Source organism: Musa acuminata, chromosome BXJ3-7 (genome assembly GCF_036884655.1).
Source record: "Musa acuminata AAA Group cultivar baxijiao chromosome BXJ3-7, Cavendish_Baxijiao_AAA, whole genome shotgun sequence".
NCBI lineage: Eukaryota > Viridiplantae > Streptophyta > Magnoliopsida > Zingiberales > Musaceae > Musa > Musa acuminata.
Window position 1 is genome coordinate 1,716,790 of NC_088355.1, and position 25,728 is coordinate 1,742,517.

General features: G+C 39.6%; 3 protein-coding genes across 5 annotated transcripts; all 3 read left to right on the plus strand.

Moving 5' to 3' along the window:
* Positions 1–3,898: 3,898 nt before the first annotated feature.
* Positions 3,899–7,203, plus strand: LOC103990867 (endoglucanase 7). 2 transcript variants are annotated; one of them, XM_009410153.3, is made up of 5 exons: positions 3,899–4,603; positions 4,691–4,903; positions 4,967–5,167; positions 5,257–5,511; positions 6,250–7,203. In XM_009410153.3, the coding sequence occupies exons 1-5, from the start codon at positions 4,337–4,339 to the stop codon at positions 6,919–6,921; spliced, it is 1,608 nt and encodes a 535-aa protein (XP_009408428.1). In that variant the 5' UTR covers positions 3,899–4,336; the 3' UTR covers positions 6,922–7,203. The 2 variants fall into 2 exon arrangements, with proteins under 2 accessions (XP_009408428.1, XP_009408429.1); XM_009410154.3 differs by having other exon boundaries at positions 4,409–4,603; positions 4,695–4,903.
* An 837-nt stretch (positions 7,204–8,040) lies between these two features.
* LOC135643549 (probable plastidic glucose transporter 1) lies at positions 8,041–22,477 on the plus strand. 2 transcript variants are annotated; one of them, XM_065160636.1, is made up of 13 exons: positions 8,041–8,332; positions 8,409–8,529; positions 9,725–9,925; positions 10,179–10,278; positions 10,604–10,716; positions 14,802–14,895; positions 14,974–15,130; positions 18,045–18,191; positions 18,272–18,345; positions 19,508–19,596; positions 21,033–21,147; positions 21,592–22,045; positions 22,288–22,477. In XM_065160636.1, the coding sequence occupies exons 1-12, from the start codon at positions 8,119–8,121 to the stop codon at positions 21,787–21,789; spliced, it is 1,623 nt and encodes a 540-aa protein (XP_065016708.1). In that variant the 5' UTR covers positions 8,041–8,118; the 3' UTR covers positions 21,790–22,045; positions 22,288–22,477. The 2 variants fall into 2 exon arrangements, with proteins under 2 accessions (XP_065016708.1, XP_065016707.1); XM_065160635.1 differs by having other exon boundaries at positions 22,307–22,477.
* A 1,189-nt stretch (positions 22,478–23,666) lies between these two features.
* LOC135643550 (probable tyrosine-protein phosphatase DSP4) lies at positions 23,667–25,272 on the plus strand. The gene is made up of 6 exons (XM_065160637.1): positions 23,667–23,911; positions 24,036–24,308; positions 24,389–24,482; positions 24,566–24,623; positions 24,707–24,750; positions 24,826–25,272. Exons 1-6 carry the CDS (start codon positions 23,850–23,852, stop codon positions 24,988–24,990), a joined length of 696 nt encoding a protein of 231 aa, XP_065016709.1. The 5' UTR covers positions 23,667–23,849; the 3' UTR covers positions 24,991–25,272.
* Positions 25,273–25,728: the final 456 nt, after the last annotated feature.

The following is a 25,728-nucleotide window of genomic DNA, read 5'->3' on the forward strand; positions in this document are numbered from 1 at the left end:
AAAAGAACAAGACAAAAGTCTATCATCTCGCAGTCATCTTCTTTAGACTAATGTAGACCACAATAAAGCATGACGTGAAAAGCTTTTAGGAAGGAGATCGTTTGGGTGTAGGGGGGAAGAACGGAAGACGTGGATCACCCGAGAATTCATTCTAGCCTTCTCTCAAGCGTCTGTATTACGTGAGCCAAAACTGTAGCTCCAAAAATTCTCTTACCAAAGCCAAGCAATTCCTTCCAAAGATTGCAAGTTAAACGTGGAAATGCAGCATCATATATTATATTATATGAGCTTGGAGAACTGTTAAACACCTACCTGCTGCTCTTGAAGGGACTGATCTCTAGCAGGTTGGCGAGCTGGTGTCCTATGTCACAGGAGCACTTGTGATTACTGTATGTTTCATACCTCTAAAACCATTTTTTTCTGGAGAGAGAGTCAACTCATCTCTGGCGTTATGTTGAAAAATAATGTGGTTTGTGCTTACTGTATGTTTCATACCTCTAAAACCATTTTTTCTGGAGAGAGTCAACTCATCTCTGGCGTTATGTTGAAAAATAATGTGGTATGATAGAAAAGTATCGATAATTTGATAAGTTGTCTCAGATGCTATGACAAGATGATGCAAAGAGAACAAACTCATAAGTATCTTAAAGTGTTTGACATATGAGTGAATCTAATTTGTATGACATTGTCCAAAGAACATTCCAATGAATCTCTCTCTCTCTCTCTCTCTCTCTCTCAAGAATATGCAAGTGGAAGCTCAAAGCTTTTCTCTCAAAATTTACAAGATGCCCTCTTTCTTTTTCTCTAAATTTCAGAATTCATTTTTTTTTGTGCTTTTAACATTATTTAGTTATACACTATTATATTAAATGACGTGTCCACAGGTTAATATTATTTAGTTATTTTAGATCCATGGCTTGTATAACAATGTATTAACTAAATTAGATGTCCCAATAGAGATTAGATTTCAAAATATAAACTTAAAATTTTAATGTTACATGAGAAATTGGGAGGTTGAATTTAAAAACTATCAAAAAGATTCAAAATTTTATTTTAAATTGAATTTCTTCCCAAAATAATTATTGACATGTGCCGACAAATAATCGTACACTTCTGAACCTATTCAACATCATATCTTATTACATCTTTCGCTAGATCCCTAGCTAGTGGAGGCACTGTTTAATTTATTTTTGCGCAAATCACTATATACTTTTATCATTTATGCTTCCTGTAGTTAGATTCATTTGACAACCCCGATCATTAATCGAACCCATCCTTATTACTATTCGATAATGAATACTTAGTGATAGGGCATAATTTGATAGCATGCCCCCAGGCAGTCATCCACAACCACATCGGTGCCAACAAGAGCTTCGAAATCGACATGGTAGATCACATCAACACAACGCCTCGAACTCAACCACTGATGTACGACACTGTCCCAATGAGATAAGGATGTCGGTTTTTATACTCACACATGACGCTGATCTGCGTAGGACGATCGGTATCAGCACAAAGGGTATGCGTTCGCCGCTTAAGAGGTTGACGGCCATTAATTCGTCGGGTACGATCAACCCCATGTGTGGGTATAAAAACCCATTATCTGGCCAACACGAAGGAGGTTTTTTCGACTCAAGCATTATACTCTCTCTCATTTAACCAAAAAGCTAACTTAAGTTTTGGAGAAATTGATTGGAGTCATCTTCGAAAGCTTATGATACTCGAAGCACGTGTCTAAGCCGACTGAGAGTCGATAGAATAAGGTCAACCTGTGGTTAAAGCATTCATTCATATTACTCGAGAATTATACGAACGAAGACTTGGAAGACATTGGTTGACACCTTGTTCTTCTTTTACATTAGAAAATTCTATGGGTAAGGTGTGATGGTGCTTTCGATGTCTGTTCATATTTTACATCACAAATGTTCCATCATGACTCGTGAAATGGCCTCCATGGAAGCCTAGAGTCGTCAGATGACAAGGTTCCAAGAACTCAACCACTCTCCTTGGGAGCAGATACGCAGAAGATGACTTCAGCTAGTGGAGCTCAATGGATAAACCCTGGCTAGGAATCGACTGACGCGACGTGGATTGAACATGACTAACACAACGATAAGCCCATCGTAGCCCTACCTTGGCGCATGCATACATTATCTACATACGAACGTGTACACGGACGTGGGATGATTACACACGTACTTCAATTCTCCATCACACGTAAAGGTTGTGGCCAAGAATATTGGGTCGGGCAAGAGAAATCGGAATGGGTCCTGATGCTTTTGTCGATGACCGAATCAAATGGAATTCTTCTCAAACCCACCAGCTCAAGCATCCCATTAAAATAATATATTGCCGTGACGAAATTGTCCAAGTGACATTGGTCTACATCACATTAGTTAGGGTTGGACCGGGTAGATAATATACCATGTCAAATCTGCATGCAAACAATGATTTTTCCACATTGATTGACCTCCAACAAAGAGAGAAAAAGAGAAGAGACTACGTGTATCTAATTTTCAAACATCCACAGCATCGGTTCCTTGCAAGAAAAGAAAAGCAAAATAAGCATGCAGCTTCTAATTCAGGATCGAACACCTGTGATGCACCTGACGACGTCTGGAGACTTGGTAAATGGAGGTGACGAGATGGGGATACTGCACTACGCACGGAAGAAACCGTGACATTTCTGGGCATACTATGTGGATGAAATCGATCAGATAAGACTGGAGGAGGTGCTGCTCATTTGACGAGGCCACAAATCGCACACCTCCAGACCAATTCAACAATACATATATATATATATATACAGTGGCTGGCTTTCGAAACCGGCGTCATATGGAGTATATGAATGTTCTACTGCTGCCATCCATGGAGTATATATACTATTCAACGCAAGAATTGGATGAAGCCATATGAATATTACATGCAATCGCTGTTGGAGGGTCTCTTCACTTGCGATGGCGAGATGAAAGCGAGGTCGAATTCCCCATTGCCTGGCTTTTAAATTTTCTTATGGAGGAAGCACCATTATCTTCCAACTCTGCGTTAAAATTGATGCTTCTGTTTCACCAACTCGCCTCAAGTCGTCGTCTTCTTCAACCACTACGCTCCTCGTTCTCATGATATCCTTTTCGTGCTTTTGTTCCAGATCTGCATAAATAAATAATATATATATAAATATATTAATTTGTTGAGGCGAACGGCGAATTCATCGAACGTTTGGGACATTTTAATTTGTGGTGATGGGTACATCCCAACTAAGCTAAGTTTGATCGACTAAAAGATGATAACATGAAGTGAATAAATCATGACCCACTGCGTTGTGTGCTATTTTACGCACAATTATCTAAAATGATTATATAAGTTGATCAACAGTGACGAATCTGTTTGATGGAATCGTGTCAACGCTGCATTTAATTAGTCTCGCCATCATGTGTCTCCGGATCACCTAACTCCTTTCCGATCACTTTCGCGTACCAGTAAAATATGTAACGTTGAGAATCCTACCTCGATGAGATCGAGTCGGATTGAAATGGTTTTTGGTGAAGCAGCTGATGCAGTAGAGACGCGAGGAAGGTCGAGGCTTGGGCGGAGCAAAGGCGGGGGCGGAGGAGAGGCACGTGGCGGTGCACCGACAAGGAAAACAAAAGGCATGACTGCGACCAATCCGAAACCCGCGTTACGCGTAAGCGGACGACGAAGCCAAGCGCGGTGGCTTCCTCGCCTTACGTGTTCGATTTTTGTTCATCATATCAACATATGTGGGCTTGCTTGCTTGACTTCTGCTGGTTCGCACCGCAGGCGAATCTATTCTTTTCTGCTCTTTATTGTATCGGCTTACGCCTGCTGACGCTATCTCGCTCACCAACTCCTCCTGCTCCTCCCCCCCCCTCCCGCCCGCCCCCCTCTCCTCCTCCACGGAGTCAGTCGTGGATTGCAGCTGTTGATTGTGTCGTCTGCCCTCTGCCTCCGGACGAGTCATGGTGGCCCTCCCTCTTCCCTACGACATGGCCAGAGTAGGTCCCATTTAAGTGTAGTTGTTTGATCACTCAACATTGACCGTCTTGAATGAGTCGATGTGGTTTGCCCATTTCTTTTCCGTGTAAGTGGCCTGCCTTGACTTATCAAGCCGTGTATGCATATATACGTGTAAAAGATCTCCTTGGAGGGAGGGAGGGAAGGAAGTGGGCAGAGCTAACGAGACGATCGACAGAGGAAGTCAGGGAATAAGGAGAAGAAGCAAAAGAGGGGCTTCTTCTTCTTCTTATTCTGCGCGCCCCCCTTCGCTTGCTCCCCTTATCGAGGCCTCTGCGTTCTCCGACTGCTGCTGCAGGCGATGGTAATTGGAAGTATGAAAGCAGAGGGGAGAATTGAAAGAAGCTCGAGGCGGAGCGGAAGCGGCATAGATCTTACGTGCACCTTCAAATTAGTGGCTCTTCTTTGGGCTGTCCTCCCCATCGCTGCTATCGAGGCTTTCGATTACAAGGACGCCCTGTCAAAGAGTCTCCTCTATTTCGAGGCCCAGCGCTCCGGCCATCTTCCCTACAACCAGCGCGTCGCATGGCGCGGCCACTCTGGCCTCACCGATGGCCTTCAACAAGGAGTGAGTGAAAAATGAATACCCTGCCACATGAGCTTAATATAAATTAATTCCCCTCTTAATCACACTTTTAATGGATTTTTCATGTAGGTAGATCTGGTGGGAGGTTACTATGACGCCGGAGACCACGTTAAGTTCGGTCTACCGATGGCCTTTACGATCACGATGCTGTCGTGGAGCGTCATCGAGTACGGCGACGAGATAGCGGCCGCCGGAGAGTACCATCACGCTCTGGAGGCTATCAAGTGGGGCACTGATTATTTCATCAAAGCCCACACCCATCCCAACGTCCTCTGGGTCGAGGTATGCACATCTTGATCTTTCTTCCTCCAGACACTCGATCGACTGATATGGTCGATATTTCAGGTGGGGGACGGCGACACCGATCATTACTGCTGGCAAAGGCCGGAAGACATGACGACTTCACGGCAAGCATACAAGATCGACACCGAGAACCCGGGGTCAGACGTCGCCGGAGAGACCGCCGCGGCCATGGCTGCCGCGTCCATCGTCTTCCAGGAATCTAATCCACATTACTCACACCTCCTGTTGCATCATGCGCGACAGGTACCGATAACACGACACCCGTCTATCGCATACTCCGTCACTCCCCTCGATCGGCCATGTTCTGATATAATATGTATATGTATGTACAGCTGTTTGAGTTTGCGGACAAGTATCGAGGGAAGTACGACAGTAGCGTCCGAGAGGCGAAGAGATACTACCCGTCGTGGAGCGGGTACGAGGACGAGCTGCTGTGGGCGGCGCTTTGGCTCCACAGGGCAACAGGGAAGGGGGCGTACCTGGAGTACGCGGTGGAGAACGGCCATAGATTCGGAGGAACCGGGTGGGAGATGGCCGAGTTTAGCTGGGACGTCAAGCACGCCGGCGTTCAGATCCTGGCTACCAAGGTTAGTTGGTTCACACACAGTTCTCTCATTAATATCCCATCCGACCTTTTACTTCAAATCAAAAGGCTTATACTAACTTTGATTAACGACCGGCTTTGCCCAAAGGACCGAGTCCGACACGTTCTTTCGACCTTTCCTCTTTGAACAATATGGCTAGGATCTTTATAATTAGTGTAACAAAACAATTATGCTCGATCAATTACATAGTTTCGTAGCTGACGTGACGTTAAAATAAAGGTTCGGATCCACACCGTTCCTTTTTCTCTTGCTTGAGGATCACGGAACCGCTGGCAAATGACACGTAATATTTGCACCCAAGCGGTTTTGTTTTGTTGGAGAGATAAAATTTAGGGCGGACAGTAATAACGTGACATTAATTAATAATGGTGTGACAGCTCACCATTTGCCACATGTGGCACGAGTAGGACTGAGACGGAGGTGTGTTTTCTGTCCACATCATCTTTTTAATTCGAACGATTAGGTGAAATGATCGAATTATTTATATATATTGTTTATTCAAAAGCTATAGACGATTGAGATGTCATTTAGAGAAGTGTCTTGTGCATTAGGTCAGTTGACTGTTCTCGCAGTCTGTAATTGATTGATCCGGATGATTAGAAGACATGGTTGGTGAACGAGCTGTAGCACATTAATTGATCTTGATGACCGACAAATTACTTAGCAGCTTTCTCTAAGTCCGTGCCGGAAAACTAAAAGTGTTGACTTGGTCTTGCTCAGCTTTTCAAGGGAGGCGATCTACCGGAGTCGCAAAGACGAGCAGCGCAACAATACCGAGCCAAGGCCCAGTTCTACGTCTGCGCTTGTCTGAACGAGAACAACGGCAGCAACGTGCACCGGACACCCGGCGGCATGCTATTCGTGCGACAGTGGAACAACATGCAGTACGTCTCCAGCGCCGCCTTCCTCCTCAGCGTCTACTCCGACCACCTGATCAAGGCGGAACAACGAGAGCTGCGGTGCCCCGACGGCGCGGTCGGGACGCAGGAGCTGGTCGCCCTCGCCAAATCCCAGGCGGACTACATCCTCGGCGCCAACCCCATGCGCACCAGCTACCTGGTGGGATACGGCCGCAAGTACCCCATGAAGGTCCACCACCGGGGCTCCTCGATCGTGTCCTACAAGAGGAGCAAAGGCTTCATCGGGTGCATGCAGGGCTACTACGACTGGTACGGCCGGCGAAGCCCCAACCCCAACGTGATCACCGGGGCTCTCGTCGGCGGCCCTGACTCCCGGGACAAGTTCAGAGATCAGCGGGGGAATTACATGCAGACGGAGGCATGCACGTACAACACCGCGCCGCTAGTGGGCGTGTTCGCCAAGCTGCATCGCTTGTCGGATCAACAGATACAAATACAGGAAATGTCAACTCCGGCGGCTTCCTCCTCCTAGGAAACCAAACCATCGCAGGGTTGGACAAGATGGGTACAGCATTTCTTCATTCTTTCTTCTTTTTGATTCATTCAGAGCGCGCACCGACGAGCCTGAAGACAACGTCATGGCTCTCGTTCTTGGGAGGCGTCTCACGGGCTATCAAGGAATACAAATGCCAAGATGGGCAAGCAAAGAGAAAAAAGAAACCTTTTTTTACCAAACATGTAATTAATTAGTATACTACAAAGAAAAAGAATAAAACCATACATGGTGAATACATCTCATCCCATCGTTCTTGTACATCTCTTTCGGTGTTGTTTGGCACTTACACTTCCTATGCTCGAGATAACTGTTCGTATTCTATACATTATTAAAGGACATATGGACTCTCAAGAACAGAGGAACTAAGATGATCTCCCGGACAATCCAAATCCAAATCCTACGAGTAAATAGAAAGTTACATCTTGCTTTGAATCGTCATCTCATTTAACGTCATTGCGATCGATTAGGAGAACAAAGAAAAAAAATTGAATTATGCATACTTACTTTTATTTATCATCTAGCATCTATATTCAAATTTGAATTTCCCAAATATACAACATGTTCATTTTATTCTAACATTGTATTTCAAATATAGTTTTAATCTTAATGTTGCCTTCTACGAAATTACTTATCTATTATAATTAATTACTTTTAGTATCTCGATCCTATTCTTTCAAAAATTATATTGGGATATCTATACTTACAAAAATAAAATATTAAAATTTTTATATAAAGTTAAAAAAAATTATATGATTAAAAATTAAAATTTTTTTGGAACAAAATATTTCATAATTATAAGGATCTCAATATAATTTTTAAAAATATAAAAATTAAGATACTAAAAATAATTAAATATATATGATATTATATAATTAGCCTTGATAAATCATATTGATAAGTCGACCTAAGCCTTCTCTTATATCTTAATAATATTATGATTGAGAATTAATGTGTCGATTGTGCCTCTTAAAATGAGAAAAAGAAACATAAAAATGGGCCAATAAATACGAAGACGATTTATATATAAATAAAAATTTCCTGGATATATACACGCAATACTCACTTGATATATCCGACACCTAATTTGATCTTTTATCCATACGAGTAGGATTTGTCGCCTCGCTTGAGCGGTCTCGACTTCCAACTCCGCGGAATACCATTTCTACTGAGACAATGCGATACTTGGCGGTGCTCTATCCGCCGTGCCCCGGAATCATCGGATCATCGAAACCAAGGTTCCTCCTCCTACATCACCTTCTCCGTAGGAGAGCCAAGGGCTCAATTGATCTCAGGTGTCGAGCCCCTCTAGAAGGCACCCGTGTTGCTGCCTCAAGCAAGCCTCCGCCTTCTCCCGTGTCCGATTCGGACCAGCAACCGCAAATCTCAGGTCAGCTCTCTTATTGTGGGATTTTTCTTCGATTTCCGACCGTTTCTGAAGGTTTGAGGGGTCTTCGAGGGCGCAGATGTGGATGTTAGGTTTGATTTGCAGAAAGAGACCGAAGGCTTGGACCTTGGTTGGTTACCGTCGTTTCCTCACGTGCTCACCGCTTCCATGGCTAATTTCCTCTTTGGTTATCACATTGGGTGAGTTACTTTTGTTTTGATAACATGTATTCTTATGTTTCTGCAGAGTGCCGCATGCCCTTTGTAGTTCTGGTTATGTAAAAGGAACTAGAAAAATCTTATGTTGTCAATGATAAAGAACAATTGGAGGATTCGTTAAGATGGGACCTTTGTAGTAGGCATTGGGGGGCATCATTATGTGAGGGACATTAAATTTGGGACCTATATCACACTTAATGTTGTTTAATTAGTTCAGGAGGTTCTTATGCTATGTTCGACTTTCACAATGAACCTTCTCTTTTTGTTTTGCTATTTTTCTTCTGTGAAATATCACTACATTGATAACATGTTACCATTAGTTCTCGAGCAACATGTTCAATATTCAGCATGCGACTAATTAATAGTTGAAGGGGAAAAAATGGTACTAATGAAAGTAGAACATGAGGACAACAAACTGATATAAGAGTTGAAATTTTTGTTTTCTTGAATCACTATAAATTCCAATAGCATTGAATACTAAGCTAAGTGTTACAGAGGCAAACTAATTGGATTTTCACCCATATTAAGCTCTACTTAATTCAAGGGGAAGTAGAAGCCTGATAAAAACCTCTGCATACAAAATTTTGCAAGTCGCTTACTCATCTGCTCAAAATTATTGAATTTACTCTGTAATAGTGTATGCTTTGTCAAATAATGTCCTAGTAAATATCATAGAATTTGTTTTATGAATCAATTATCAACTTGGAAAGAGTTTGTGATCATAAATAATTTGGGGTGTTGGATCTATTAAGATATAAAACAGTTCTATACCATGCTTGTTTTGATTAATCTTGAGATTGCAATTGACAGATTGGATAAAGGACCATGGTTTTTGGTCTCTTGATGCATATGTTGTGATCCATACTTAGACAAACGAGTAAGACTTGAATGCAAGTGTGGTATAAACTACTTTAGCAAGTTCCATGTTGCCCATACTAGAATATCAGATAGTATGACTGCCACAGACATCGACTTAGAGAAATTCATTCACAACATTCTTATGTTGTTTCCATGGGACATTTTTGTAAGCTTTGTTTGTTTCATTTGTAATTTTCTTTTTTATCACTACTTCATGTAACGGCTTATGTGTTTTTATTCACTGCCTTCTGCTTAATTATGATGTACGACTTGGTTTCTTTTGTCATTTGCAAAACTTGAAGTGGAGGTATCCTTGCAGGGTGATGAATGGTCCTATTGAAGCTATAGCACATGAACTTGGTTTTGAAGGAAACTCTTTTCTTGAAGGACTTGTGGTGAGCATATTCATTGCTGGGGCATTTATTGGAAGCTTAGGCGTTTCTTCCTTTGTCGACAAATTTGGTTCTCGGCGCACTTTTCAACTTGATACAATACCGTTGATTCTTGGGGCACTTTTAAGGTTCTTTTCACCACTCTGTGCTTGTACATTAGAACCCTGGAATTTCATTTTGAATTTTGTATGGGTTGTCAGGTTTTTTGTGCTTATAAAGAAAACCAAGTAATTTCAATTGTTCATAATGCAACGCTCCTTTTGTTTTTTATTCCTGAGTTCTTCTTACTATTTAATTGCATCTAACAGTTATATCTGCATTAGTATCTTTTCATATACCAATAATTACATGAGTCATGATGATGGTATTTGTTTGTTGCAGTGCACAAGCACATAATTTGAATGAAATGCTCTGGGGAAGATTTCTTGTTGGCCTTGGGATTGGTACAAATACTGTCCTTGTACCGCTTTATATATCAGAGGTGACAATACAGCAAATTAAGTTGGATTGAAATCTTAAGCTTGAAATTTTACTAATGAAGACTTGAAACGAGAAACAATACAATTTATCATGTTGCTTTGTGTTGTCGTAATTACGAGCATTGCTCTTAGTTGTTTGAAACATGACAAACACATACTAGTCATAGCCATTGTACTTCGTTCAAGGCTTCAACCAAAAGAGTCATCAGATGCAAAAAAATAGAAACCCTAAGTGTGTTAAATGTCTGAAATGTATGATGATCATGCTATGAAGCCTTTTCTATCTTCTGTAATATCAATGTAGATTCATGATGTGCTGTGATGCAGGTATCTCCAACAAAATATAGGGGTTCACTAGGATCTCTTTGTCAAATTGGGACTTGTCTTGGTATAATTGCATCACTTGCTTTAGGGATTCCTTCTGAAAGTGATCCTCACTGGTGTGTCATCTTTCTTGTACGGTTGTACCCAATTTTGTTGATGCTGCCATGTTATAAACTAGTTAGGATTTACAAACTGGGGTTAATCTACTATCATACAAAGTTTTGGTATTGTCTGCTTTAAACTTATATTTTTTGTTTATTGTTCTTGCTTATAGTACAATATGTGGATATTGTCTTTGCACTCAAGTAAAATAATTAGTTTATTTGGTTTTTAAGTGACTTGAAGATTGAGGATAAGAATCAAGGCTTAAAACTGGATCCAGTTTGCTGTATGCTTTTCATGTTGGACTCACCATTATCGAAACATAAACAAACATGCTTTGGGTTTTAATGAACAAATAAAATAATTGTCAGATGTCATTTTTCGCTCCTTTGTATGGCTATGCATCACCTTAAAACCAATCAGTTTGACCTTGTCAAAAGTTATAATCTTGTCGAATGTGCCTAAGAAAGTGAAAAGAAGTTATGAAGGTATGTATAGTTGCATGTCTGATGCTCGAATGAGACCATATTTTGACTTCGTTTTGCTCCATTCATGGATGATATGCACTGGTGTTCTGTCATTGTGCTTAGTATGTATCGCATTGTTAGTGCTTTGGCTTCTGAAATTCTTCGAACTGATGCATAATTTTTCGGTTGATACATTACTCATCCATGTTCAATTCCAGCTAATCTGATCTGTGTTCTTTATAACCTAGGGATAAGGATCACTAGCTCATTTTGAAGCAACTTATCCCGTCAATTTACCTACCTTGAAAGTAGCCCCAACCAAATATTGGTTTCCCAGCCTGGATTGCCAACCATCCCCTTCGTCATCTCACTTTTTCTCTTCTATTTTTAAATACTTAATGGTAAGGTTTGTAATACCATCCAGTATGGTTCAGTACAAGAGTTAATTACTAGCCAGACAAGCTACTAGCGTATAGACCAAGGTAAACCCAGCTGTACTGTGCTATATGCAGTGTTTTCAAAAAGATGCTCAGGCGCTCGGACAAAATAAGGCGAGCGTTGAGCATCTTGCAACGGTCCAGTCGAGGCTTTTTAGGAGGTGCCACTCGGGTGTGAGCCTAGGAATTGGGCGACTTTGGCATGTGCCTGAGGGAATGGACTTTGGGTTCAATATTGGTTTGATCCTTTTGGAATAGTTGCCTCAGCCAAACTAACTAATCACAACATACTTCCATCCCTACCTCTCCCTGCGATGCCCTTTTAGCGCCCTAGAGGCTTTTCAAGACATTGGCCGTATGTTTGTCCCTCCCAGTATATGCCCGATGCTGTATAGTAAAGGATGGATACAATTCTGTACTGGGCATTTTTTCCATTTTTTATTTTTTTAAACTTGGTATGTATCAGTGTACCGAGCATTGATACAACCTCTATACTGAGTATTGGTACACCAGTGTGACCCATGCACGAAACTACTAACCTTGCTTAACATTTAGCATGCATTTCTGCATTGGAATACTATGGTGTGTAATGACATGAATCGTGCTCATTGTTGGCTGGCACACGATGTTCCAACATAAGGAAATCTAGTTTTACTGTGTTATTTTCTTAGTTATGCAGGTAAATAGTGAGGCTTTGGTGAGTCCATTGGAAAGTTAGTAGTTTCTGTTATATATCCTATTATCAAAAATAAGTAAATACAGCTACATATCCTATTATCACTTGGTGAGCCCATTGCCTTCTAGGTGATAAAAATGAAAAGTTTGCTTGCAATACGATGGTGGACCTTGATGGAAGTTATGATTTAAATATTGTTACTATTTGCTCTCATGCATAAAAAAAAAAAGATTGAATTTTAGCAATTGTGACAAGTTGTAAAAGTGATGGTAAAATATTCTTAATAATGGAGAAAATCATATTGCAGTAAGCAATAGTCAAAGCTAAAACAATTAGAAAATTAAATTAAATCTATTTAGAGATTGTAGAAAGATTCTCTAGGGACAGAGATTAGATTAAAGAGAGAATAGACAGGTGACACTTTGCCTCATGAAGTCTTCTTTCATTCATAAGAGTTATTTGGTTAACTTTACGTTCCTTTCATGAATGGCCTTTCCTTGGGCAATTAAGAAATTTGAGGGACATTCTTTAATTTCTTTTTCATCTTGAACAAAAGATTGCTATTTTAGATGCAGATAAAGATATGCTCAAATGAGAACATTCCTAGGAATTGTCTTGTATGAGGTAATGACCTTAATTTGTAACTTTAACATATCACTTTGCCAACGTCAGAAAATTTATGAGAAACTCCATGAGCACCTTGGTAGCTTTAAGTGTAAATAGATGGTGAAGTGAGGTAGTACACAACTTGTTTTCCCTAAATTTCATTTTCTTCTTGATTTTGATTAAGAATATAGGTTCCTGCTTATTTATTTTTCCCACGTAACTATAAACATCCTACAATGGTAATCACTTTATAAGATTTGTTTCTCCAACGTCAGAAAATTTATGAGAAACTCCATGAGCACCTTGGTAGCTTTAAGTGTAAATAGATGGTGAAGTGAGGTAGTACACAACTTGTTTTCCCTAAATTTCATTTTCTTCTTGATTTTGATTAAGAATATAGGTTCCTGCTTATTTATTTTTCCCACGTAACTATAAACATCCTACAAAGGTAATCACTTTATAAGATTTGTTTCTCCTTCGTGACCATGATAACCCAATAAAATGTATGGAGGGCTAGGAGTTAAATATTGTTACAGTACTAGCTCCAAATCCCTTGAATTGGTATGCATTGGTTAGTGTGATACTGGTATTATCATTTTGGAGCTATATTCAGGTAGTAAAATGGCAGTATACCAGTCTAATGGAGTAGTATGGTTAATAAACTGCAGCACTTAATTGATGAATGAGGGCAAGACTAGCATATTCGTACTAGTTTGACTGCCCTTAAGATTTTAGAGCCAATTTACCCTTATGTTTTTTTTAGTTCATTCTGCTGAGTGTTTGTAAGTTATGAAACCAGGTTGGGGAACATTGAGTTAGGCTTAAAGAGTTGGATTGGTAAAGTTTTGAATGGGATTGATTAACCACATTAAGGTTGCTGCTCAGCTCTCCTTAATGTGATGCGACTGTGAGAGATTGATAGTATGTGGAGTAAGGATCTTGGCTAGTTCTTCAAGGATTTAGGCAAGGCCCTTGCAAATCTAGGATCTAGGCTGGATCTGCAAGGATCTAGGCTGGATCTAAACAGGTCCACAAGAATTTTGGGCATGTGGCTTCTATGAAATCATGATTCTAAGGACAAAGAATCACAAGGATTTACCTTTTTTCCCTATGAAAAATGAGATGTTTCTTGAGAATGAATCTTCAGTTTCTTGATATTAGCCTTGGATTTGAGAGAAATGTAGTTTGAAGAGTGAGATTGAGAGTGTTTGCTGCAGAACTGAGAGAGATTGAGAGGGGTGAAGAAATGAGGGGAAAACCCTTAAAAAAGATTCTAATGAATCAATTGGTGGATCCTGTAACCTGAGATAACATTATTGCTTGGCAGAGGGGTGATAATCGTCAGATACTGGGCAGCCCGCCCAGTTTTGTTCTGCACCCGATGATGGACCAGTGAAAATTGGACTGTACCTGGCAGTTTAACCAGATTTTAGAACCTTGTTGTACTTTAACCAGTTAATGTAGTTTGTTCAAGCCAGCAAATCAGATTTGTTTCAGGTATTATGGTAGAACTACTACTGAATTTAGTTCTCATTTTCTTTTTCCGTCTAGGAGTTCTGAAAATGTCAGCATATCTTTATTTGTGGCCAACTGAAGCAGACAAAATGTTCTGGTAACGTGCTTTAGTTTGAGGCTGTGAGCTCCTTTCAGGCCCATGCAAAGAGCTGAGACTGGGTTTCATGCATAGACTTGTGCCAACCAGCTTTGAAATATATGCCAAAAAGGACTCACATTTAATTTTACTCTTTTTGTTCATGTAGTACCATTTTCATCTATAATATATCGAAATTGTTGTCTAAGTATGATCGCCAAGCATGTCCACTTGATTATCCATGTGTACATATGAATTTCATTGCTTGTTCCAATGACATTGTCGTGCCAATCTCTCAAATGACTGAATTTTCATCTCTTAGGTGGAGAATAATGCTATATATAGCTTGTGTTCCTGGCTTTATTCTTATATTTGGCATGCAATTTGCTGTTGAGAGTCCACGCTGGCTCTACAAGGTAATACAGATTATGCAAAAAACTAATTCCTTGTTGGAATTTTGCTCAATTTCCTTCTAGAGTTTTTAATTTGTCTAGGTTGGAAGAGTCAATGAGACGAAAAGAGTTATAGAAACAATTTGGGGTGAGTCAGAAGTTGAGAAGTCTATTGAAGAGATCGAAACTGTTATTAATGATGATGTCAAAAATCAGAAAACTAGCTGGTTGGAGCTTTTAGTGGAACCCAACAAGAAAGGTAAATTGCTAATTTAAAGTTAAGCATTAGCTAGAAGCTGCCTTTGTTTATGCAAAAATAGCTGATGAACAACTTATCTTTTGTTCCCTTTGGTCAATGAAGCTGGAAAAAAATATAATTGCACAATGTACATGTTCTTTTTCTATATTTTTCAAACCGTAACTGATTCTAGAATTGTAGACTCTTAATTGTAAACCTTAGTTATCAATCTTAATTTGATTCATGATTTTTCCTTTAAATATTAACTTAATTTGATTCATGTCAAATTATAATCGTAACCATGGACTTCAATTCTGTGCTTTATCTAGTGCCTGGGAACCAATATGCTGGTACACCATGGTAATGCCCTAATTTCAAATTAAGTTAATATTTTAAAATTTTGGAGCTGCTGTATAGTTCCTTGATTGTAACAACTCATGTTATATCTGGATCAAGCTGTTGATAAATCAATACTATAAAGATTGCAGATACATTTGGTGAGGACATACTATATATAGCATTAGCTTTGAGTTTTTTAACATAGTAAATTTGAAGGTCAGAATCTATAGTCCAGTGCTTTTCTTAACATTATGATAATTAAAAATATGGATGCAAATACAAGTGTTGAAGAACATTTTCCAGCTTAGTTATAAACATTTTAGGAGATTATTGTTAATGTTTGTTGGCAAAGGATTAAAATTGTTGATGGTGTTGGCACTGGTTGGCGGCCGATTAGTACCTCTCAAGTTCAGTTAGTGAAAATGTACTCAACTGTGTCCCATGGTGGGAGATATATATATTGATGATCCCAAATCGTCGGGATCCTACAGCAAAAGTCCTATATGGTAAGCTCAGATATGGCTAGATAACATATCATAAGTATGGTATTCAAGCCTGATACAGTTGATTCTAGGGCTGCTCTCTGTAAGTGCTGCATTCTGTACTAATTCAAGATGAACATAAAGAGCTATTAGAAATCTTGGTGATCAAAAGTATGGATCTTAATTGACAGACTCATAATTTCTACCGACCCCAAATTTCAAGAAATTTGTTCCATTTATTGATAAAAAATGATAAAGATCAATTTGTATTGAGTGAGAAAGTATAAAGGTCAAATCTATAAGATGATTTGATGAACCAAATGTGTCTTAGCACAGATGTTGCTGTGTTGTAATCTCATATGGCTTGTAACATTTTGCATCACAATTTTACTGGACACTAACTTAAAGATAATATTAGAAAAATTTTAAAGCTTTAGAGCATGCTGAAAGCAGGACAACACACTTGAACACTAGAAGCAAGCTATATATTAGCTCCTCAATGGTAGAAGTCCTTATTTGGTAATCTTATACTTGCTACAACAATTGAATTATTGAGGGAGAAGCTCCAACAATAGTGAGAAGTTCCTTTTTCTCTTCATGGCTTCTTCACAGAGGCCTTCTCATTGATCTCGTAACCTTCCTAGCAAGGTTCACAATACCGTACCGTACTGGTATTTCGATCTAGGCTTGGTACCGGTACGGTATACCGAGCGGTACACCCAGGTATACCGAGCACTGTAGAACTACTACAGTGCAGTGCTACAGTATACCGGCAATGTAGCGTTGTTACAATGTACTGGGCACTGTAGCACTGTACTACTACAGTGCACCGCAAACAGTCACTGTGCAGCTACAGTGCGGACCGGTACCAGGCGGTCCACGTACCGCTGGCCTATCGGACCGGTACGTACCGCCCATACTGGGCGGTACGATTCGGTACGATAGACACTGCTTCCTAGACATGAGCAGAGGGGAAGTGTATGGTCATGTGTATCCATCACTGTTGGTACATTGAGGGTGGTTTTTGATTACTGCATGCTTCACTCTAGTAGCTCGAAATATCCCTCCGCAACGGTTGACATCATGTATTATTGCCTCCAGTGGTAGATCAAGGTGAATTTCTTCTCTCTCCTATCACCTTGTTGGGGAGCTTCTGTGAAGTCACTGCAACTTGCATCCTTCACGTCATAAGCCTTTTGCTTGTTTCATCATCGGGCCTTCAGCCCACCTCCCACCTTGATTTAGGTCCTCTGTCTATGATCTAGTCTCCTTCCAACTCTCCACAAGATATCTAATATTTTCACATTCTTCTCAAGAATCTCAACCATTTAGTTGAATATTCCTCGAGGTCCTATAGCCCACTCTAATCCACCTAGCTTCTCCCATTAGAGACTTCTATGTTCCTTTGATGAGGAGATGTCTTTAATCCTTGCCATGGAATGTGTCTGAGAAGTAATATTTAGCGCAAAGAGTAGGGAGGAAGTGAGTCTTATTGGATAGAGCTACTCGTGTCTGTTTAAGGTGGATGAATGAGTAACTTGTTGGGTGGTCACTTGGTAGCACGTCTGGATGTGGGAGAATACTTTATTGTCATTAGCTATAAATACATAATAATAGGAGTCAAGACTGCTGGAGCATATCAACCCCAATTCGCATCTGATCTCAATTGCGAACAGAATAACAAATTGGATCGCAATTTGGTTCACTGAATACGGAACTCAATCTGTACCTAATTTTAAATGGATTGCATTGGATTAGATACAATACTTTGATAGCCCTGCTTTGTATCATATGATATATCTTTGAACTTAGAAGTACAAATTTTGTTGAGTTGCATTCAGTTCCCACTTTAATGTTAACTTTGCTGGCTTCACTTTTACTAATCAGGAAGTATATTGGCTCAAATATTTAACTTATTTTACCTTGATGAAGGTACAGGGGATAAACTAATACTTTGAAACCAACAAGAAAAACCTAGGTGTGTGTTGTTCATCACCAAGAAAATAAAACTGACTGCAGCAGCTCTTCAACATTTCATTATTATTATATTCCTTTGGTTATTCATTATTTTTATTATGTTTCTAAATTGGACGGGGTATTGTCCTATGAATCAGTTGCTTTTATTGGAGGATCTCTATTCATACTTCAACAGTTTGCTGGAATAAATGGAGTTCTTTACTTCTCATCCTTGACCTTTCAAGATGTGGGTATTACTAGTAGTTCACTGGCTAGCTTACTTGTTGGACTCACCAACTTTGCAGGTTACAAATATTGTTATTCACATTTGGGGTTTTGTAGGTTCCTCTTTGATAGAAATCTCATTATTATCCATACTCTCTAGGGGCATTATTTGCTTTAACCCTGATGGATAATCAAGGAAGGCGGAGGCTTTTAATTGGAAGCTACCTGGGAATGGTGCGTAGCTTTCTACTACAATCGCTACAAAATAATTGATAAGGAGTATTTTAATCTATTAGTATGTTTATTAAAGTAATTTTGTTTCTACATACTACTATGATCATTTGACTGTTAACAACAAGACTCACATGTTTGTTTTCACATCATGGTCCCACATTTCTAAATTTGCACACCGTTTACTAGTGATCCAATCAACTCATCTATTTTATTATCGGAGCTGGTACCACTCTATTTACAAGTGAAATGTAATGAAATAAGCCATCAATAATACACTAACAATGTCCTCCCTCAACCACGTCATGACAAAAGTAAACGAAAAAGTAAAAACTTTTTGGATAGTGCAACCTCCAAACAATGATTCGTTCAATTTTTATAATCATGTTCCTGTTAACTAAATCATGCATAAATATCAATTACAACACAATGACTCAATTCATAACAAATTCTTCAATAAGTTTCAATAACCTTTTCTTCACCATTAAATTATTTGTTCAAGAAATACACTAAAAGGCAAAAGATGTGAACTACGAGTTAACATATGAACATAAGCAGCTTACAAATTTACTTTTTTTTTTCTCTCTCCCTTTCTTGTCATGAAATACTAGGGGCCAAAGCTGCAATAGACATTGGAATAACAAGACCATATATATGTAAGAAAATAAAGAACTTAACTACAATAAACTGTAATTAGTTGAGACTTACGGTTTTGTTGTTATTGTTGTAAACTGCAATTGAAGTCTCCGTCATAGTTACCATCAAAGTCATAATTAAAAGATCATTTAATATAATAAATGTATAATTCATGGCAAACACCTTTTCCTAGGATCCTCTGGAGAATTGAGTTCACGATCACCAGTAAGTGTTTTAGTCAAGGTTTTAAATTTTGGTTTGCTAGGTTGTTAGTATCAATAAATAATAAAAACAATAAAACCTTTGTATTGCTTGAAAGTAATCCTATGTCAAAATATTGGGTGAGCCTAAAACAGTATCTAAGCTTGTATTAGGTATGGTACTAAGATATTGGGCGGTAAGATTTCAAATCTCAACTATATCAATTGATACAAATTCATTGGCACAAAATAAGGTAGATCATGATCTCTTTATTTACAGAAGTATTTATTGTTACCATGCTTCTCATGGAAACCTTCACTATATGCAGGCCGTCTCAATGTTCCTTATTGTTTATGCTATTACTGTTCCATTGGATGAAGGATCTAGCCACATATTGTCTATTCTTGGAACTCTGATGTATGTACACTCTTTTCCTCCAAAGGAAATTAATTTTAAATCTAATATCATGATTCTGACAGAAAATTTAAAGTTATGTTGAACTCTTTAGTAATATAGTTATATCCTAAATCATTCAGCCTTCTTTAATATAAATTCTTTTAATATAAGAATCTCAATGTTTCCATGATATTGAAGTTATTCAGAAAGTTCACTTGTGGTCTTTGGATGTCTTAGTGTTCAAAACATGATGACAACAATGTTTCTTTTGTTGTATTCTCTTTGGTATGTGATTTTCGAAGGTGAAACTCAAAACATGGGAAAAGCAAATATTGTTTTTTGGCTTCCTAATGGATGTGTTAAGGCTTTAAGAGTACATACTCGTTTCCATTTGATTGATGCTTCACTACTTTCTTATATTTTTAAGGCCCGAGAAAATCTTTAGATACAAACTGTTAGGGTTTAGACAGCTTAAGGAGAGAAATTTGGGGAAAACGGTGTGAATCAAGTATATTTTAAAGAGCACTAAAACTTAAGAGTACTTCATGGATGGAAGTAATAAATCACACTAGTGATGACTAGTAATTTACTGATCAGACCAGGTAAGGTTACAAATACTAATCAGACCAGTACATACTGATTGGTATGTACTGGTCCAACCCAAGACCAATATCTGACCATATAGTTCAGTACTGCACGGTAAAAATTCCTTTTAGTTTTTCTCAGTCTCCGCATCACATTAGTCAGTATATCACCTAGTACACCAGTACCTTACATATCTGGTAAGGTGACCATGATTTTAAACCTTGGGAATGGGGATGTAAACTATTGTTGTACACGATACTACTTTTATATCTTCAAGAAAAAAATAAAACATAAAAACTATGCATGTTTGGTAGGATAAATAATATCACTAAATAACATTCTGGATATCCTACATATTTAGACAAAATATAACATAACTATATTGTAAATACAAAATAAGTGGATATTTATTATGGCATTTTGATGTGTAGTGTTATTGTTCCTAAATCTTTGGTAAAAGGGATTCTCAAAGCTGGTGTATGTTACAACTCTTGAGCCAAAGGAAAGAGGCATTCTCTCTTTTCATATCTTGTTTTGCATAATTCTAGTCCATCATGTGCAACATTTAATATTCCTTTTGTTACAAAATCTCTTCTGTGCTCCTTTGGATTATATAGTTTATGTTCTTACTCAGTTCATTATGATGCAATTATATAGAAAAACAATATGAGAGGAAAATAATAATATATATTGCTTTGTATATGGTTATTTTTATTTCCTTCTAAATACTTATACAAGTTCGATTTATATGAGAGGTTTGGTCTAACTCTGTATCCAGAAAGTAAGCTGTCGTCAAAAGAGCAAAAATTATTAGAGATTGTAGCATTGGCTGGTCTCATTTCAATTCTTTAATTTTGTATCTTTGCATGTAGGTACATCTTTACGTTTGCCTTAGGTGCTGGGCCGGTTACTGGTATTATTATCCCAGAGCTCAGTTCTAACCAATCACGTTCAAAGATAATGGGTTTTAGCTTCTCAATACATTGGGTAAGTTTTATGATCCTGATAGCTGCCATATAACCAATTGTTGCTCAATCTTTGGCATGAAGGATGATACTTTGTTTATCCACGATGCTTTTGTATGGTTAGAATATTTACTTTTGCTGGTCATGTAGACAGAAAATAAAATATAAATATTTTTGAGCATTTTCAAACAGTAGATAAACATTCCAACTGACGAAATACTGACATAAGCTTGTCATGTCTATGCATTGATGAATCACCTTGAGCTCTTGTTTCTCACTCTGCTCGTACATTGTGTTCTGGAATATAGCTTTTCTCACTCTGCTCGTACAAATTAGTTATGACATGCCACTTTTACTATTAGATGTCTATTGGAACCAAGACTGCCCAACTGTTTTAGCTTTTTCTTGTCAATCCTAGTGGTCAAATTTGTATTGATGTTGATTCCTTCTTGCACATAATTTTCAGATTTGCAACTTTTTAGTGGGGTTATATTTCTTGGAATTGGTGGAGAAATTTGGTGTGGGGCCTGTGTATGGAGCTTTTGGTGGGGTTTCCTTGATGTCTGCAGTATTTGCAACATATTTCATAGTTGAAACAAAAGGACGCTCCCTTGAAGAAATCGAAATATCTATGAATGCAAACTTAGCTGCTAAAGATGAATGATGGAGATCTTGTTTTTCTAAAAATATATTAACAAAAGAAGTTTTGTTCTAGACGGAAAAGATATTAGTTTCATGGCAGAAACTTCATCATTTGGAGCAGATGCAGTCTGTGTTGAAGCAGTTCCTGGTGCTCATGATCACATATTTCCATGTGGAAGAACAGATTCAAGGAACTTAGCTTTGCTTCACTCTGTGCTACCGGCTACGGACTCGACCACAAATATTTTCCAAGTTTTCTCCAGATTTTCAAACCACAAGTATGTACATATGATCCTAATTGTTGTTTATAAATTAGTATAGGAAATCGTTTTTTCCTTGTTGTTTTATATGTTATTGTGATATATTAAAATTTTATCAAAAAGTAAAAATGCGAAACATTAGATAATGTCGGTTTGCTTGCTGGCAAGATGTGTAATACACAGGAAAATAAGTGATAAATCTCCAACTGTCATGTTTGCGTACATCTAATATTTACAATTTATCATTAACAAATGACCAGATTCATCTTTTCCTTGCAGATGCGATTAAATCGGTTGATGATGCTTGGCATTTTATGTAGTTTGAGATGAGCCTGTCATATTTATGTGCAAAACATGATCAAGATGTGAAGTCAATAATCATGAATTGTACTATGGTGCATAAATATTCTTTTGCTTAAAAGGTTAAGGTGGATTTACAAGGTTGTGGGATGCTCTCATCGTCTTTTAGTTGTAACAGTGTTAGTATATTTACTCAGCAAGGTAGTAACAGTGTTAAAACCTGTTGACCTGAGTTCAAACTGACACAGCATATTATTTTTATTGCTATCAATCGAAATCGATAGGTCAAATTAGAATTGAAACTAAATCAATGATTTCCGTTTCAGAATCAAAATCAGAATCACTGGAATTTTGATAGAACAGAGACGTTCCCGATGTCTCCAAGGGACGACTCGTGGTAGTGGCCACTACGAGGCGGGGAGGGCCAGTGGAGGACGTGACGACGCATCCAAAAGGAGACGAGAGTGGTCATCCAAATTGTAGTCGGTATGGAATCCATCGATCCTGCGGTGGGCGTCGCATCAGTTGGTGTCTGGAGCCCACATGCCTACGTACTAACAGGCGCTGCCGACGTCAAGCCAAAGGAGGCAGGCACGTGGTCGATGGCTACCGATCAATGGGACCGCTCCTGTTGTAGCTATATTGTCGGGTGTGGAAGTCGATGATAGCCACACCCCACGTGCCCTTATTCCGACGGCAAATCTCGCGCAACCGCCGCGTTAGGTAAGAACGGTAGCAGCTCCCACGCCTTCCATATTTGAATTCGATTAACTATGCATAAAATTATTACTTCAAATTATATCAATTGGTTTATATTAAGTTTTTAAATATACTTTCAATGTTTTTATAAAAAAAGTAATTCAAAATGAAGGAAAAATTCCAACAATTCATCCGTCATTACTTATTATATTATTGCATGCGAGGCTGCAGTCACACACAGCCCCCACTCCACTTGTTCCACTGAAACCCTTCGCTCGGGGCGAAGAAGACGGCCGCGAACGTGGCGAAGAGGCGATGCGAGATGGTGGCATCACGGTGTGGACCACTCCACGGCAGGCAGGCATCGCCGGATATTCCATGGGATGTGCGTTCGATCCCTTCGGAGCCAAAGGCAAAAAGACGTGCCACTGTCTGCTGTTTCGAACCGAAACGTACAGTATAATATCGAATAGCTTACCCTCCACCTAACCCGCCCATTATTATGTACTCGTCGGCTCCCTCTCCTCCGTTCATCGATCGTTATTGCTGCGTGACTTGACACCCACAAGACGCATAAAGCCTGCGTATTGTGTCATCAGATGCCAACATGCATCTACTCGAATCCCAACTTCAGTTCCAGTTAACCTGCATGATTCCTGTAGATTATGATGATACCTTTAAATAATAGAAGAGATGAAGAATGATAGAGAAGCACATTACATCACTCGTGATGTGGATGATTCCAAAGAGGTGGTCTACATAGTCTGCTGGAATTACCTCAGTTCCTACATTGACCCATTGATGATCCCGCTTGAGATCTCAAATGGCACCCACCTCAGGTAGCTCTGTGTCCAGAAGCTGCAGCTACGACCATTTCTTTCCAACGTAAAGTCCATTCATACGATTCATTACTGCATCTTTTCTACTCTCTCGGTTATATCTCGTTATATTTAATATGAACAACCACGACCTTTTGCCTCTTCCTTGACTTATGTATACGCATCGCCAGGCGAGTTCAGCCTTCAAATTTGACCGCCTCTCTTGCCGCAGTTGATATGGGGATGGCAAGAATTCCGGAGGAGTTCGTGGTCCAGCAGGCGATCGAAGAAGACGACTGCAATAGTCATCGATCACCCAGCTCGAAAGTAACAGCGGCAGTGGCGGAGGGGGTGTTCGTCCCGCCGCTGAACTTTGCCATGGTCAACGACGGAGTCTTCCGGTCGGGGTTCCCCGAGACCACCAACTTCCGCTTTCTGGAGACCCTCGAGCTCCGGTCGATCGTGTGAGCGGAGAACGCTAACTACATTCGTGATCTTTGATCCCTTTCGCCGATCGCCAATCTTTTCTTGTTTGTGCCCGCAGATATCTCTGCCCGGAGCCGTACCCGGAGGTGAACAAGGAGTTCCTCGAGTCCAACAGTATCAGGCTCTTCCAGTTTGGGATCGAAGGTCGCAAGGTACTCCTTCTTGCTGTCCAATGTGATCGATCGACAAGGAACGAATTAGATTGTGACACTATCAATGGAGTTCATCTTGGCAGGAACCCTTCGTCAACATCCCAGGAGAGAGGATTCGAGAGGCTCTCGAAGTTGTCCTCGGTAATTACACGTAAAACTTACATAGCTGGGAAAAAAGTACGATCGAATGTTGTATTCATGAACCTCTGTCTCTGTTACTTCAGATGCCAAGAACCACCCGTTGCTTATCCATTGCAAAAGAGGAAAGGTGAGTAAGAGAGAAGAGTAAATGATTCTGATGCACAGACATCGGGTTCTAAACTGCGCTCTCTCCATGGATCAGCATCGAACAGGTTGCGTCGTAGGGTGTCTGAGGAAGCTACAAAAGTGGTGCTTGAGTTCGGTATTCGACGAGTACCAGCGGTTTGCTGCTGCCAAAGCAAGAGTTTGCGATCTGAGGTTTATGGAGCTGTTCGACGCATCGAGCATGAAGCTGCTGTCGACTTAGTGGCCCTCATCCGATGAGGTCCTCCGCTGCTTGAGAGAGGCCAGTATTTGTCGGTCTTGTGTACTCCCAGCGAATAACCTGCAGCGAATTAATTACTAGGAATCAGTGTGATTCAAGCACGTTAGTGATTTGTATAGCTTGTGGTGAATGCATCCAAGAGGGGCGCTTCTGCCATCGTTTTCCTGCAGCCAGTGAAAGGTGAGCTTCTGGTTGGACTGTACCGACTCATACGCTCTGATCGAGAAACTTAGAAGAATATATTTCCTTTCGGGTTGAGCTTTAGGTTTTAATGATTGAGCTTTACCAATACCATCGATGCAAACCGCGATTCAAACATATTTCCTTTTCCTTTAACGAAAAGATCGAAATAGCAGATGTTGAGATATCAATTAACATTCAGATTGGAAGTACGAGAGAGTATACTAAAGAAGGAAGACAGATAGTTGCATCACATACATGCATACATACATACATACGCGTAAACATGGCAGTAGGCCAAGACTTGATGAGAGGGAAAGAAGAAGATAAGGTTTAGAAGGGAGAGGTCATCTTCTTCTCTTGTCCATTCTATGGGCTCAGTGGAGGAACTAAATATTGCTGAACAGATGAGTGGACCAATCATCCTCCCACACGGAGGAGAACAACTTTATAATGTGTAGATAAGAAAGGGTTTCTAGATAAGATTTTTAGGCTAATCACCTTTACTTCTTCCACAACCATTGGATTCCTTCGGATGGT

What these genes read in the sequence shown, in the direction of transcription:
- LOC135643549 (XM_065160636.1), top strand. Translation starts at nt 8,119, where the DNA reads ATGCGATACTTGGCGGTGCTCTATCCGCCGTGCCCCGGAATCATCGGA. An exon ending in TTGGAAGCTACCTGGGAATG is followed by an intron (nt 18,346 to 19,507) that starts GTGCGTAGCTTT and finishes CACTATATGCAG; the next exon opens with GCCGTCTCAATGTTCCTTAT. An exon ending in TCTATTCTTGGAACTCTGAT is followed by an intron (nt 19,597 to 21,032) that starts GTATGTACACTC and finishes CTTTGCATGTAG; the next exon opens with GTACATCTTTACGTTTGCCT.
- LOC135643550 (XM_065160637.1), top strand. Translation starts at nt 23,850, where the DNA reads ATGGCACCCACCTCAGGTAGCTCTGTGTCCAGAAGCTGCAGCTACGAC. An exon ending in TACGACCATTTCTTTCCAAC is followed by an intron (nt 23,912 to 24,035) that starts GTAAAGTCCATT and finishes ACGCATCGCCAG; the next exon opens with GCGAGTTCAGCCTTCAAATT. An exon ending in CTCGAGCTCCGGTCGATCGT is followed by an intron (nt 24,309 to 24,388) that starts GTGAGCGGAGAA and finishes TTGTGCCCGCAG; the next exon opens with ATATCTCTGCCCGGAGCCGT.
- LOC103990867 (XM_009410153.3), top strand. Translation starts at nt 4,337, where the DNA reads ATGGTAATTGGAAGTATGAAAGCAGAGGGGAGAATTGAAAGAAGCTCG. An exon ending in CCGATGGCCTTCAACAAGGA is followed by an intron (nt 4,604 to 4,690) that starts GTGAGTGAAAAA and finishes TTTTTCATGTAG; the next exon opens with GTAGATCTGGTGGGAGGTTA. An exon ending in CCAACGTCCTCTGGGTCGAG is followed by an intron (nt 4,904 to 4,966) that starts GTATGCACATCT and finishes TCGATATTTCAG; the next exon opens with GTGGGGGACGGCGACACCGA.